This window comes from Bombus vancouverensis, chromosome 11 (assembly GCF_051014615.1).
Source record: "Bombus vancouverensis nearcticus chromosome 11, iyBomVanc1_principal, whole genome shotgun sequence".
Classification (NCBI taxonomy): domain Eukaryota; kingdom Metazoa; phylum Arthropoda; class Insecta; order Hymenoptera; family Apidae; genus Bombus; species Bombus vancouverensis.
The window spans coordinates 8281277-8294308 of NC_134921.1; the positions used below are offsets into that span (position 1 = coordinate 8281277).

The 13032-nt window shown below is 38.6% G+C and overlaps 1 protein-coding gene across 5 annotated transcripts in view; it reads right to left on the minus strand.

The window, feature by feature from the left end:
• Positions 1-13032, minus strand: part of LOC117153221 (zwei Ig domain protein zig-8) — a 176770-nt gene that overhangs the window by 92491 nt on the left and 71247 nt on the right. For all 5 annotated transcript variants that reach the window (XM_076622956.1, XM_076622955.1, XM_076622954.1 and 2 more), the window contains one exon: positions 1267-1412. In XM_076622956.1, coding sequence (XP_076479071.1) covers positions 1267-1412 — 146 coding nt within the window. The remainder of the gene's footprint in view (positions 1-1266; positions 1413-13032) is intronic.

Sequence of the window (13032 nt, forward strand, 5' to 3'; positions counted from 1 at the left end):
AGGAGAAGAAGAGATTTAAGGGCTGTCTTTCTTGCTGCTAACCCGATGGACGTTTAGTGACGCGTTAAAGTAGACTCGAGTTGAACACGTGATGTCAAAGAGACATCGGTCGTAGTGAACATCGTATAAAAGCGGAACGCGATAGTCTTTGGCTGATGGATTCGCCCTGTAGTGTAAGGTAATTGAATTCACGACGACCGCTATCGAAAGAAAGGTGATTTTTATTGTCGGAACGTCGTTCACGAGCATCGAAAGAAGGCAATAGGATTTATAGTTTATAGCGATAGCGGCCGTGGCAACAAATGACGATTTTTATCTATCAAACTTTCCTTTCTATCGATGAAATTATACAGTACGGACGATACTTGATTTCGCTGAATCAAGACTAACTTACAGCGTCCACAATTAGAAACGAGGTGTGTCTATTATCTTAATTTCCCCTAATTTCTGCGATGATTAATAATTCACGCGAATCTCATGAACCGTGAGCAGGTGACCGGAAAATGTAGCAACAATATGCGTGTACGCGGCAATAAGTAAATATTACACAATCTCCACGGACGTGAGTCCGGGGCGAAAGCTAGTCATTACGCATATTGATACAGTTTATAGGTACGTATGCTAATGAATAAATACCAATAATTATGCGAAGATTTTGGTTCGCTGTTGTTCCTACCGATTTTAACAGTTCTCCCTCCGGCATTTAATGAACTGTATTGTGTTAGAAAATTATTGGTACCGGCTCGTTAAAGTTTGGCCGATCCTATCGGACCTTTCTCGTCCCGCCTAAAATTATTCCCGATTGTATTCATACAATTATTGTAAACGTTCCTGATGTACGGATTACGTAAAAGAAAAATACAACTGTATACAATCAGCCAACCGTAGTGAGTATATTGATTCATGGAATTAGTCGATAAATGAAATACCATGAAATATAAATGAAAATGTTCCCCTTCTCTTATTTTCTCTAACGATTTCGAAATGTTTTTGACGATAAACGATAAACGTTTGTCTACTAGTTTTTCCGCGAATATTATCGAATAACAGGAATATCCCGGAAAAAGTGATTCATTAAGTTGGCTATTTTATATGATTTGCTCAGATGATTTATGCAGCATCAATGTGTCACGAGAAAATAACGATTCGCTTGATTTATATCGAAAAATTGTATGATCCGCGATCATCGGTAGATAAATATTTACATAGACAACCCCAGAATGGTGGACGCTATAATATCCTTTAGAAAAATAAGTCGTCACTTACTACTCTGTCTCCAGGATGCTTCACGAAGCAATTCAATTCCGCTGTTTGACCAACGATGGCAGTAACATTTCGTGGGGCGATGTCGTCGAAATCTGGCTTGTTCAAAGGTTTACTTCCGGCGACCACGCTCGCCAGGCTTGATCCACCTGCAAAGAGTATGGACAATACCATTAAGGAAATTATCTTTTCGTTGAATCTATTCTTCTTTATTCTAAAGATTCGGAGGGAATTCTATTGATTATTAGGCAATTGCTAAAACTTTCAAGGTTTATTATCTCACTGGGAAAAACTGATACGTACGTGTAGATACAAACGAACTTCGTATCGGAAAGATTAACTCGGATGTTGTTCCAGAAACGAACGCTGTTTATCGATCGTTATGTTACATAGCAATTTCCGGTAACAGTTTTTGCTGTTAATATATCAGTGTGTGTTCCTTGCATCGTAAACGACACATACATCATATCGCGTCAAAATCAAACTACGTTAGCAAAGTACGTAATATGTGTGTGTATGTACGCAGTATGTTTTTTCGAGAGCATTCGTTCCGCCATATTGTATATTGATTCAATTGTATATTGAATATCTATACATTCGCGGTATCTTGATGCGATAATTGTTGCGAAAAACTTACCATAATTTCGATCGTTTCCACTGCATTCTCCCTAACTTCTTCCGTAGAAACGTCAATTAAAGTAGGCACTACACTACGCAATCGTTATTGCACGCGACCGACAACTAATACTACGCGCGAACGAGCGAAGAGGTTCATACCGAAGAGGTTGATTGCGCCGCACAGTAACTGAAGACGATTTGCGATGTGAAACCCACATTCGTTGTATATTTACAATTTTTTCTCGCGAACAGAATCTAGCCGCACTAAATGTAAACATACCGAGGCCGAGACACGTTTAGTAATGACGATAGTTATACCTTGGCGTACCAGATGGCGTGTCGCGAGAAACATCCAAGGATGTATGTATGTATGAGTATATTCTTACCTATAATACTTGTGTATTCACATATATTATAGTTTTAATCGAACTCTTTCAAAATGGTGACGTGGTATTTACACAGCTCAGCTAAAATCGAAGTGAAGTGCAACATATTACCAGAGGTAAGTAAATAAATTTGTAATTAAAGCACACAAGTTATTTAATAAACAACGATATTCAACTGGAACATTGATTAGCCTTTTTTACACGTAGTATTGATCTCATGATTCAATCGTCGAATATCTAAGTGTACGGTTATAATACTGTGATATGCAAACTATTCTTTTACGGTGAATTATTATTTTTCTATAATCCTTATGAATTATTTTACCTACATTTATTGCATCAATATCTTAGATCGCTATCTTGCACGAATATAAAATTCTGCTTGATCGTTCGTTTTTATTTCGATAATATGGTATGATTGTTACATTCCGTATCAAACTAGCAAGTATTTTAATATTTATTAAGAGAGGCGTATTTATATTAGGTGCATCACATAGAAATCGCAATAAATATTCCGAGAGCATAAAATTTCGCAGTTATACGAACGCAAACGGTGAAATTTTCCCGCAGAAGCGCATAAATAATGGAGAAATCTATTCTTATTTAACAAGGCGTCACGGCAACAGAGGAGCGTGAGTATTTCTCGCAAAGTCAAAGTAAGTTGGATGAATATGGAAACTCTTCGAGCTTTACGTTCAAACGAGGTTAGACGATGCAGCTGCTTTGCAACATCAAAAGTTCTACCTCTTGAGTGAGCTGGTTGTTGCCGACTCGCTTTCTACCAACAGAAATGTATACACACACAAATGCACACACTGACGCGCACGCGGGTAATTCTAATAAGCACTTGATTAAGGATGAACTTCCAGCAATACTAATGCGTCACGGTATTGTGTATGGCCATGGTACGCAATCACGGTTAACGTTCATGAAATACCGTGTTAGTTGCACCAGGACAGCCCATCGTCTTCTTCTTTGATCCACCGTTAATGCAAATAGTTCGCCAACTAATAATTTCGAGAATGCCTGGCTTCCCTGTGGCATGCTTCCATCCCTGCTTCGCCCCTAGCCTCACTGACCTTCGATTTAGGTACACGAAAACGGACTCTATCGTAATTTCATCATGAATGCAACAGTGAAAATAATACAACAGTATGATCTTGTATAATAGGTAATTTGTCAACTAATCATTTAGTATAAATACCTCTTTTACAAGTTTGTAATTTTTTATGCTATTTTTTGTCAAATAGGTCAGATAATGTATATTTTGCAAAATTTAATTTTAGAATTTGATTCATTTCATTATCAAGCTTGTCACTGTTATGCAAGGGTATTTATTAATATTTGTAATTTGAAACCTGTGGCTTGTAAAATTTTATTAATAACACTGGTACAATTGCGTGAAAAGGCTCTCATGTGAGAAATAAATTATTTCAACCTACAGATACAACCAGTTATAAAAGTTTACATGTACCACTTTTTGAGATATCATGAAAAAGATGTCAATGTTGTTTTAACAATATCTTTAATATTAAACATTCTATTAATTAAACTCAGATATGTACTTTAAATTTTGAAAATAATTTTACAATTTATTTGACATTGATGAAATTAAAGATTGAGTAATTACTGGTGTAATTTCGTTTCATAAATTCTGCGATTTAAATGTCTCGTGTTCCTTTAATTCTTCCCGGAAATACGTTAATATACTGAGCAAATACAAAGCCACTTTATGCAGACACGAAAATGTACACGGTTCTCTGGCAAAATAAAATAACTTGACCTACATAAAACTCAGGTTATATGCAGAATTTTGTCACTGGTTGTACTTGATCTCCGATCAACATAATTTATGCTTCGCATTATGATGACGTTTATCTCGCTAACCACTTCATTATACACCAGATCAACGTGATTTGGGCGTGAATGAAGTTTCGTTCTTGGTCGGATTAAATAAACGCGTATGATATATAGCTACCGTGTCATAATGGCGCAACAGTCACTTTCACCGATCCTTTCCATCTCGGATTTATTATTGGAGTTTGCCAAATGATATATACCGAAGAAAGAAAAACATTCTCATAACTCAACAACCATCCAACGATTTCAGGGGTCACAAATGGTGACTATTATCTTTCCGCCGAATTAGGTTACGCTGTAGCTGATTTATATGAATCACTCGATTCGCCATTAACCAGGATTTCGTCGAACGCAGAGATGAGGGAATCGCCATTAACATAATCCCGTGAGAGTGGGTGGAAACGGTGGAAAAACGGCGCTGTGTCGAACGAGGCTCGAAACGGTCGACAGGGGTTGAGGGTGCGTTGAACGCGAACGGAAAGAGTGAGACAGAGCTATGGCGCTCGATAAAATTTCCCATTGTGTTCCACGGGTAAAATGGGATTTCGTCGGGGCAGAAATTGAAATTGTTACAAGGCAGACGCGAAATTGTTGGAAATCGCTCAACGATATCCCAGACGATATCGATATGCGTTCCGGGGAAGGAAGGAGTAACGGAAGGGATTGGCAGCCGATAACGAAGCGTCGACGAGTTGTCGTGAAATTAATTTACCGTCACGACCGTCCATCCCTCGCCATGGTCATGGTTGTTCGCTACTATCACGGAACAGTCGATTTAATGGTGTCCCGTGGCAGGCCGATGAAATGGAAAACCTGTAAGCGTCCGGCGAAACGAATGTCGATGGGACGCGCTATCGAGCACCACGAGGAGAAATTTTGCTCCGCACACGCGGAAATGGACCAAAAAGAGTGACTATCGATCGGATTCCTGCGCCAGGGAATACTTGGGAAGATCGTCGATATATCAGAACTTGACGTACGAACCAGACATAGAGATATCTTAAAAATTCCAGAAATTTTAGTTTTATCTGTCTTCTCCCCTTCTCTCACTCTCTTCCACTCTTTCTATCTCAGATTGAACTAACATGAGAACCGACAAATTTATGTAAAAAGAGGCGTTGGATTAATTTGTCTAATAATCTGCGGTGCCAATAGCTTATGCACGGTAGCGCCTTTTTACCTTAACATGTTCGTATTGCCGTCCGCCATTTTTAATTTCAAGGTGAACGAATAAACACACGTCTGATCCGGGAGAACTATCGCTGATTCTCGAAATAGGAAGTTATGAACGAACGAAGAAACGAGCCGGGACGATACGCGAGAAATATTCTTTACGCGTTCCTCCATGGTGCGTTTATTCAAATTTATTCAAATTTGAATTTATGCGGGCAGTATCTGCCACGTAGCACGCGTATGAATGCCGTCGATTTAAATACAGCCAGGAAAATCCGGAGAATTTTTCCAAGGATACTATATGGCAATCTTGCTCTACTGGTTATTCTTGATTTTTCTCTGCCCACAGAAACGATAAACAAGGAAACTGTGTTTTAAACAAACGTGTTCCACAGGGTCCACCGCAATCTCTGACCGTTTGGTGATTCTCCAAATTTCGGTGGCTTCTAGTCACAGCACGTACGTTCAGTTATTTGATCTTCCCCTTAGATTCGAAGTTGGCCAAAAGCACGGCCAGCGATACCTTTCGACCCGCTCCTATCGTTTACCTCGTCCGTGAATTTAGAGTCGTCCCGGAAATGAACGGGGAAGAAGCGGGCTAGAATGGAAAAAGAGGGACGGGAGAAAGGAGGAGGGTGGTCTGAAGTAATCAAAGGAACAACGGAAAGCCTCGTACCGTACCGCGTCGCGTGGTGAAGCAAGAGGAAAAAAAAGCGCAGTGAAATTATGGTGTAATACCAGTCAGCGTACGTATTCTGCTCTGACACGCAAACCGACCCCTTAAATTCGTCGGTTCCTTCGTCCGTGTTCGTGCCTTGTAATTTCAATGGAATGCATCACACAGAGATAAGAAATCGTAATTGAAGCTCTGAACAATGCTCGCCTGCAATCTGACGTAAGAAAAATCGACGAAATCTAGAGAACCTCGCGAAGTTCTGCTTTTCTAATGATATAAACTCTCTCTCTCTCTCTCTCTCCCTCTCTCTCTTTTTCCGCATTGTTATAACTTTTTCCAAATGAATAGTTCCAAGTTACGAACAAATTTACTTAGTCCACGCGTTTCCTCTCTTTCTCTTTAACGATCGTTTCAAAGGGTAAATACCTGCGAGCACGATCGAATGCCTGCAAAGGATGCACCGTTGTTACCCACTTCTTGTTTCATGACAGAGTTTTCCGTACGGCACCTATAGTTTCTATTCGAAACTGGTAGTTGGCTCTAGAACTACGACGTCGATTCTTTCCTACAGGATCGTATCGTTGATTTCGGCATTGAATTCACTTCGAGCATTGCCGAAGGATCTCCTTTCAACCGTTTCGCTCTATGATTTTCCACCGATTCACTGGAGCTATACGCCTGAACCTTGGCTATTTATACGATTGCCAGGCCTTCAAAAGTCCTCTTTTTTGCTTCTCTTTTTTCTTCTACCGGCTAGAATTTTCGTATTACCGTTTCCTTTACAAACTCGGTGCCTGTGTATGCAATCGACGATTTTGATGCATCTCTCACATTTCTCGATCTTCTCGTTCACGTTTAAAGCATCGCCGATGATACAAAACGATCGATTCGCATAATCTTAGGTTCTTTGAAGTGCTCGTAGCATTCTTTTGTCAGACATCGTACGACATCAAATAGTATAACAAATAGTATAGTACTCTCTACTTGTTATAATCATAGTTACACGTGGACATTGGAATAATAACAGAACAGGAAAAGTCAAAAGTCAAATGATAAAATTGCAGTTCATTGCCGAATCTTATAAAGCTATTAATTCCTTAATTTCTTTATTACAAGGGAAGACGACAAGATTCTTTTAAACTCGTAGAAGATCTTCTGATGTTAATAATAACAGTAAATGTATCTATTAATATATCTAACAAATAATAAAACATATTACTGGTATAATTTTAATAATTCCAATAATAACTGCTGCTTTAGTTTAATTATTAATCCATCGTTAATTTATACGCTCCGTACACGTTTCGAATAAATTTATAAATTCTTTAGCGTTTAGAACATTTAGTTAATACCCAAAGCGTCAATAGCCATGTAATAGAATAGATTCGGATATTGTTCATATTATTTTAGTAGGATTAATAAAAGCTAATTTCATAGGAATATTCGACGGTTAGTGCCACGTAATCCGCTAATTGATTGAATTAAAATTAACGCTTGGGCAAATGGAGTCGGGGTAATTAAATATCGGTCGCGTTTTAGTAATTCAACAGGGGTCACTGGATATAAATGTCCTGGTGAACCGGCTTGTTTCCCCCTTTTCTAATCAGCACTTGCCGTCCTACGTAGCATTGGGAGCAGGAAATTCAGTTCGTCCTTTGAAACGAATATTGGGGTACGGAGAACAGAAGAAGAACGAAGCCAGGGGAAACAGGGGATTCTAATTACTCAATTAAAATATTCAACAGAGCCGTGTTGCGACCAACTCAATTGCTCTGCGTATATTTCACTATCAAATGTGATTCTAATTAAAACTGTTCCTACTTAACGCAACCTGTGCTCTCCTTTCTTCCTTGTACGAAATTTCGTTTAATTTCGATTTATATCTTTCCCGTACTAAAACGTCGTTTCACTTAAGAACATTTTCATCTTTTTCATCCTTAAATTATAATTAACGGTAAAAAAAATACCGTCTGTTACGGTGTTCGCGGAGAGACGCGGTCGCTAGGAAAACGCGTCAACGAGAGGCGTAAATTATCGCTACGATTCTGCTAATCAAATGAATTTAACACTGTATTAATAGGTTAACATAAAATAGTATATTTGACAATATTTAAAAATAATATAATGAACACGTCACAAATTGTTTAACAATGAATACAGTAAATATGTTGCAGAAAATCGCCCGACTTTACCGATATCTCTCAATGAATTCGTTAGATTATGCGACTTTAATTTTAATCGTCAGACCTCTTGATGTATAACGTTTGACTCTTCAGAAGAGACTGATTGCCCTTCGATCATTTCTTTATCTTCTCTGGGAGACGACCCCCACTACGCTCGGGTCACGCCACGTTCGCGCCTATGATCACGTATGCCGCCTTCTTGTGTGGAAAAGGTAACGGACCGACATTAACGTTTCTAGAACTCGCTGCTTGGTGACTACTATGCGTTCGTCGATACATTGTATATGTTCCGTCGGGCAGATAAGACGATCTGTCTACGACACTGTAGGACCGCGAGCGACGGTTAGAAATACAGCCTGTGGTAAGCCTCGTGGCGTAACACCGTCGTTTAATATGAACGTAAATTTACCATGCATAAATAATTATGATTGAAGCGATATGATGAAAAACAAATATAATAATATGCGAACATTTATCTCCGTAGAAAACACTTTGTCTACAAAACATTGATTCTAGTAATTACAGAAATGATTGATTTATTAGCTGCAAGAATAAAGCATTAAACAGTTTGTAACGTTAATAGTCATTTGAAAATTAAAAAACCCAAGAAGATTATTTACGATTATTACGATTATTTAAGATTGATGAGCTTCACTCATAGATTTTTTAATTTCGTTACACCGGTATATGATTGATATTCAATCCCCCAGAAACAAATGACTTGCTCGTAAGTTCTTTCTTTTCTTAGCGAGAAAATAGTATAATAATAGAAAATTCCAAGTGAAATTAACAAAATTCATCAAATATTTTCATCAATATAGTTTCTGACTAACTCGATCCCATGACTTGTTTCAAATTTGCACCATGTTCCATTTTATAATTGCGAACATGTAAAATTAAAAACAACGGAGTTAAGCGTCGTTTACGTGCAGTTTGTAGATTATGCGATTATAATTGGCTTGTGGCTATAATAACATTCACTTTATAATTCCGAATACATAGCCACAAACTAAAGTAGAAATGGCAGAGTTAGAAAATAAATATTGAAAAACTAATTCACCAACAAAGCACGGTTTCCACGCAGATCGTAGTTCACATACAACCTCGCAAACAACCTAAATTAGTCCATAAAGTATGACTGGGTACGACGTTATCCAATCCGTGGAGTTAACTCTAGTGCAAGCATTCCATTCCACAAATCAGGCTGCGATTCGAGGTTCGTTTCAATAATCGTCCCGGAACTGCTAAATAACTCAATAGTTTCGGCCAGGAACGAGGCAGATTGCACGGGATAGCTCGTTGTGTGTAAAGTTGAAACTCGGCCCGAATGTAACCGGGGAAAATCGCGATAACGCGCCGGTGCTGAGCTTGCTCGTTACGGGTCTGAGCCCTTATGCTTCCTACGGGGCCAGAATATGGGCATATTCTATTAGCAGGATGGTTTACACGGTTGCCCAACCTCGTAAATAGAACCGGTAAACAGATTCGCGCACTAACACACCGTGGGAGGGCATCGAAGCTTGCTACCGTTTCGTTCGCCAATTTCATCAGTGTACAACGATGCATCCTGGCAGGAAAAGATGGCACGAGCTATGCAGAAGCTTCTTATTTATTTCTCTTTCCTGTTTTCTTTCGCCAACAACGAATTTTTATATCGTTCGTATGACATTTGTAACTTTCCTTAAGTAGCATAGAAAATAATAATTCTAGATAAGTCAAAGATCAGAAAGAATCTAAGAAGAACACAGAAGAGAAATGGTGGTGATTTTAGGAATTTTATAAGCGTTTCGGAACTTGTAACAAAGCTATTCTTACAAATAGATTTCGTCAGAATACGCATCCATTGTAACTGAATTGCGAACTTCTATGCATTTACGAGAAACATGAAATATGCGGAAACGTACAAAATGCATGTAATATGCAAAGTAATAAAATATTTTCAAACTTGTTACGACACTTAACGGCTGAAATAAGTCTTTATGCAGGCTGCAAGAGTACGCAGTCTAGATACAGTGAATGCGCTGAAATACAATGAATTCTGCTGAATATTATCGGATATAAACGCACGAAGAAAGGACTACGGACTTTTTGAATAGCACAATATATAAGCTCTTAATGAATACAAAGCATTATTCTATTATCGAACTACCAAATGCTCAATGATAAAAATATCGAGCTGAAGGATCGGTCTTCTCCAGTTTCCGTCTCTAGAGGTAGTTTCATAGATTTTAAAGTTCACAGTTGGGAATTCGTAGCACGTATAGTTTAAAAAGTTATTAAATCTTGAAACGAACATGTACCCTCTTGCACGTTGAGAAAGTTTCGCCGAAACTATACGGGGCATACTGTCCTGCAAACATATGCGCAACTATTTGGAATATCCGACTGCCGTTTATGCGACCGGACTTTGGAGATTAAAATGCAGCAGCTGGAACCGTGGGATTCGTTCAGGTTGAAAGTTCGCTTAATAATGGTACGTCCCTTGCCGGGTATAAAATCGGTCATCAGAACGAGACAGAAAGGTGCATTAATCACCGGGATTGTCTTTAACCGTAGAGATTACGTTGCAACTTTCTGTTAATTACTCAGCTGCTACTGCACTTTTTCACGGAAATGTATTTGCGTTTGTCAACTCTATGCTTCTGTTTTATTTGCTCGCGAGACAACAAACAACATTCTACTGCTGAATAATCTGAAGCTTAATAATCGCGGAACGTTTTTTGAAATGTGAATTAATGTAGGTGACGAATGACAGAGAACTGAGTAAATGTCCATTGAGTAATTGATAGCTAGCGAAAAATAATTTAAACAAGATACGTGGAGCTTTGCGTGCGCATGGAAAAAATGTGTGCTGTATGCGTAATATTTCTATGAAGGTGATATGATTGAGAAATTAGAGAGTCGGGATATAATTACAGCACTGAAGTGTTTTATACGTTTTTTTCTTATGTCCAATGAATCAATTTCTTGTAATTTTAAACGGTAGTTGTCACTTGTTTGTTCTTATCTTTATCAAAAGATGGATAAACATTTCGACTTGCGTAGAAAGAGAGCTCATTGGAGAAAGAAAACAAGGAAGATGTGAATTGTTAAAAAATTTCAGAGTTATTGTAGATAACGCGTTAAAATAATACGTACCAATTTATATCTAAAGCGTAAAAATTTGGCTGAAAGTCAACGTTGCTTCAATGTGAATGAAACATGTTCGAATTCTAGACGTGACATTCCTATCGTTTCAGCACCACACGTATTATAGGATCATATGTTTCATCAAGCACCTGAAAGGAACAGCTGAGAACCGATTACCGTGTCGTTAACGATATTCCAGTAACGTTCAAGTTGTATCGATGATCAAACTTGCCGCGTAAGAGTAACCAAGTTTATAATACAAGTACGTCGCTAATGCATACGATATCCCAAGTACAGATTAAACTTTTCGAAGACCATTAGCGCGCATCGAGGGAACGTCGTATCTCAAGCTAAGTCAGCGGTTAAATTCACGGACGTCCGGATCCCGCGAGGATGTCCAAAACGGCGGTGTAAGTACGTCCTCGAAGATTCGAACGTGAATATGTCTGTCCACCTGTATTGCAAAATTAAAAAAAAAACTAATTAAAACGTACGCAAAGTCTCAAGTCTGATCAGAACTTTCTCTATTGTGTAGCTGTCACAATGAAATTACAAAAATCTGTGGTGTCTGTTTCGTTTCCTAATACATTTTTTTAATAAAATTTTCTAATGTAAACACTTTGCCATCACGCGATACGTATAAATACGCAATCTCTTTACATCGTATTCAATAAATAACGTCTGTGTTGTACATTTTGCGAACATTCATCACGTCTCATAAAATTTGCACAGTTCATCAAATCGTTTCGCCATTGGGAAAAACAATAACAAATTCTTTATGATATCGAAACGTTGCAACAAAATATCTCTGATATTTGTTTTTCGCTAGTAACGAAACATCGCCGGCAGTGTACGTTGTTCGGTTAACGCAAATCGATTGCGAGTGAGGGGGACGGGGGGTACAAAATCGAGCACGGTTCGACTCGAGGAAATTCCAATCAGGAAACCATTACATTACGTAACCAGCGTTAGCGAGTTTATTGTACGTGGCGAGGCATTTGGCTATTTTGAGGATCAACGTTTACAATTTGCTACGGCTACATGTGTTAGGGTTAATTGTTAAAGCTCTATAACACGACTAGAGACGAAAGCTAGTTTCTGCATCCTCTTGGAACTTTCTAAGATCTTTTTTTACAGCCTTATACGACTCGTTTCTTAGAGCTTCTTCGGGGATCGAAAGACGATTATATATATTTCATTGCTTATTTCACTTCGAACCTATCACCTTATATAGATCCGAGACTGGTTTTACTCTAATGTTAAAATATACTCACACAAAGATGAAGAAAACGCTATACATCAACAGGATACAAAAGTAGATTCGTTCGAGGATTTCGTATATGTTTCTCTGTGTTTCCAATTCCAGTGGACTTCGGCTCCAGTGGCATGCAAATTAAGCGTTTGTTTAATCGTGTTACGGAAAACGGAGTTTCATCGGATATTCCTGAATGAATAATCGATGAATGTTGCAACGAAAGCATCCCGCAATTTTCACTTGCCATCGGCGAGAATTCCACTGGGTAAACAAGTGCGTTGCTTTGGCCAGGAAGACGCGCGAGAAAAATTCGGTGAGAACCAATGGTATGTTTGTTCGGCGAGTAAGAAAGCCACGGAGCAACGCTCTACGATGAAGGCGAGAGAAGAAAAGTTGCAGCCGTTGAACAGACTTATTACCGATTTATCATCGAGTGGAAATTAGAACAGAAGCTTCGGCCCGGAATCGGTGGCAAAAGTTTCCCCTTCG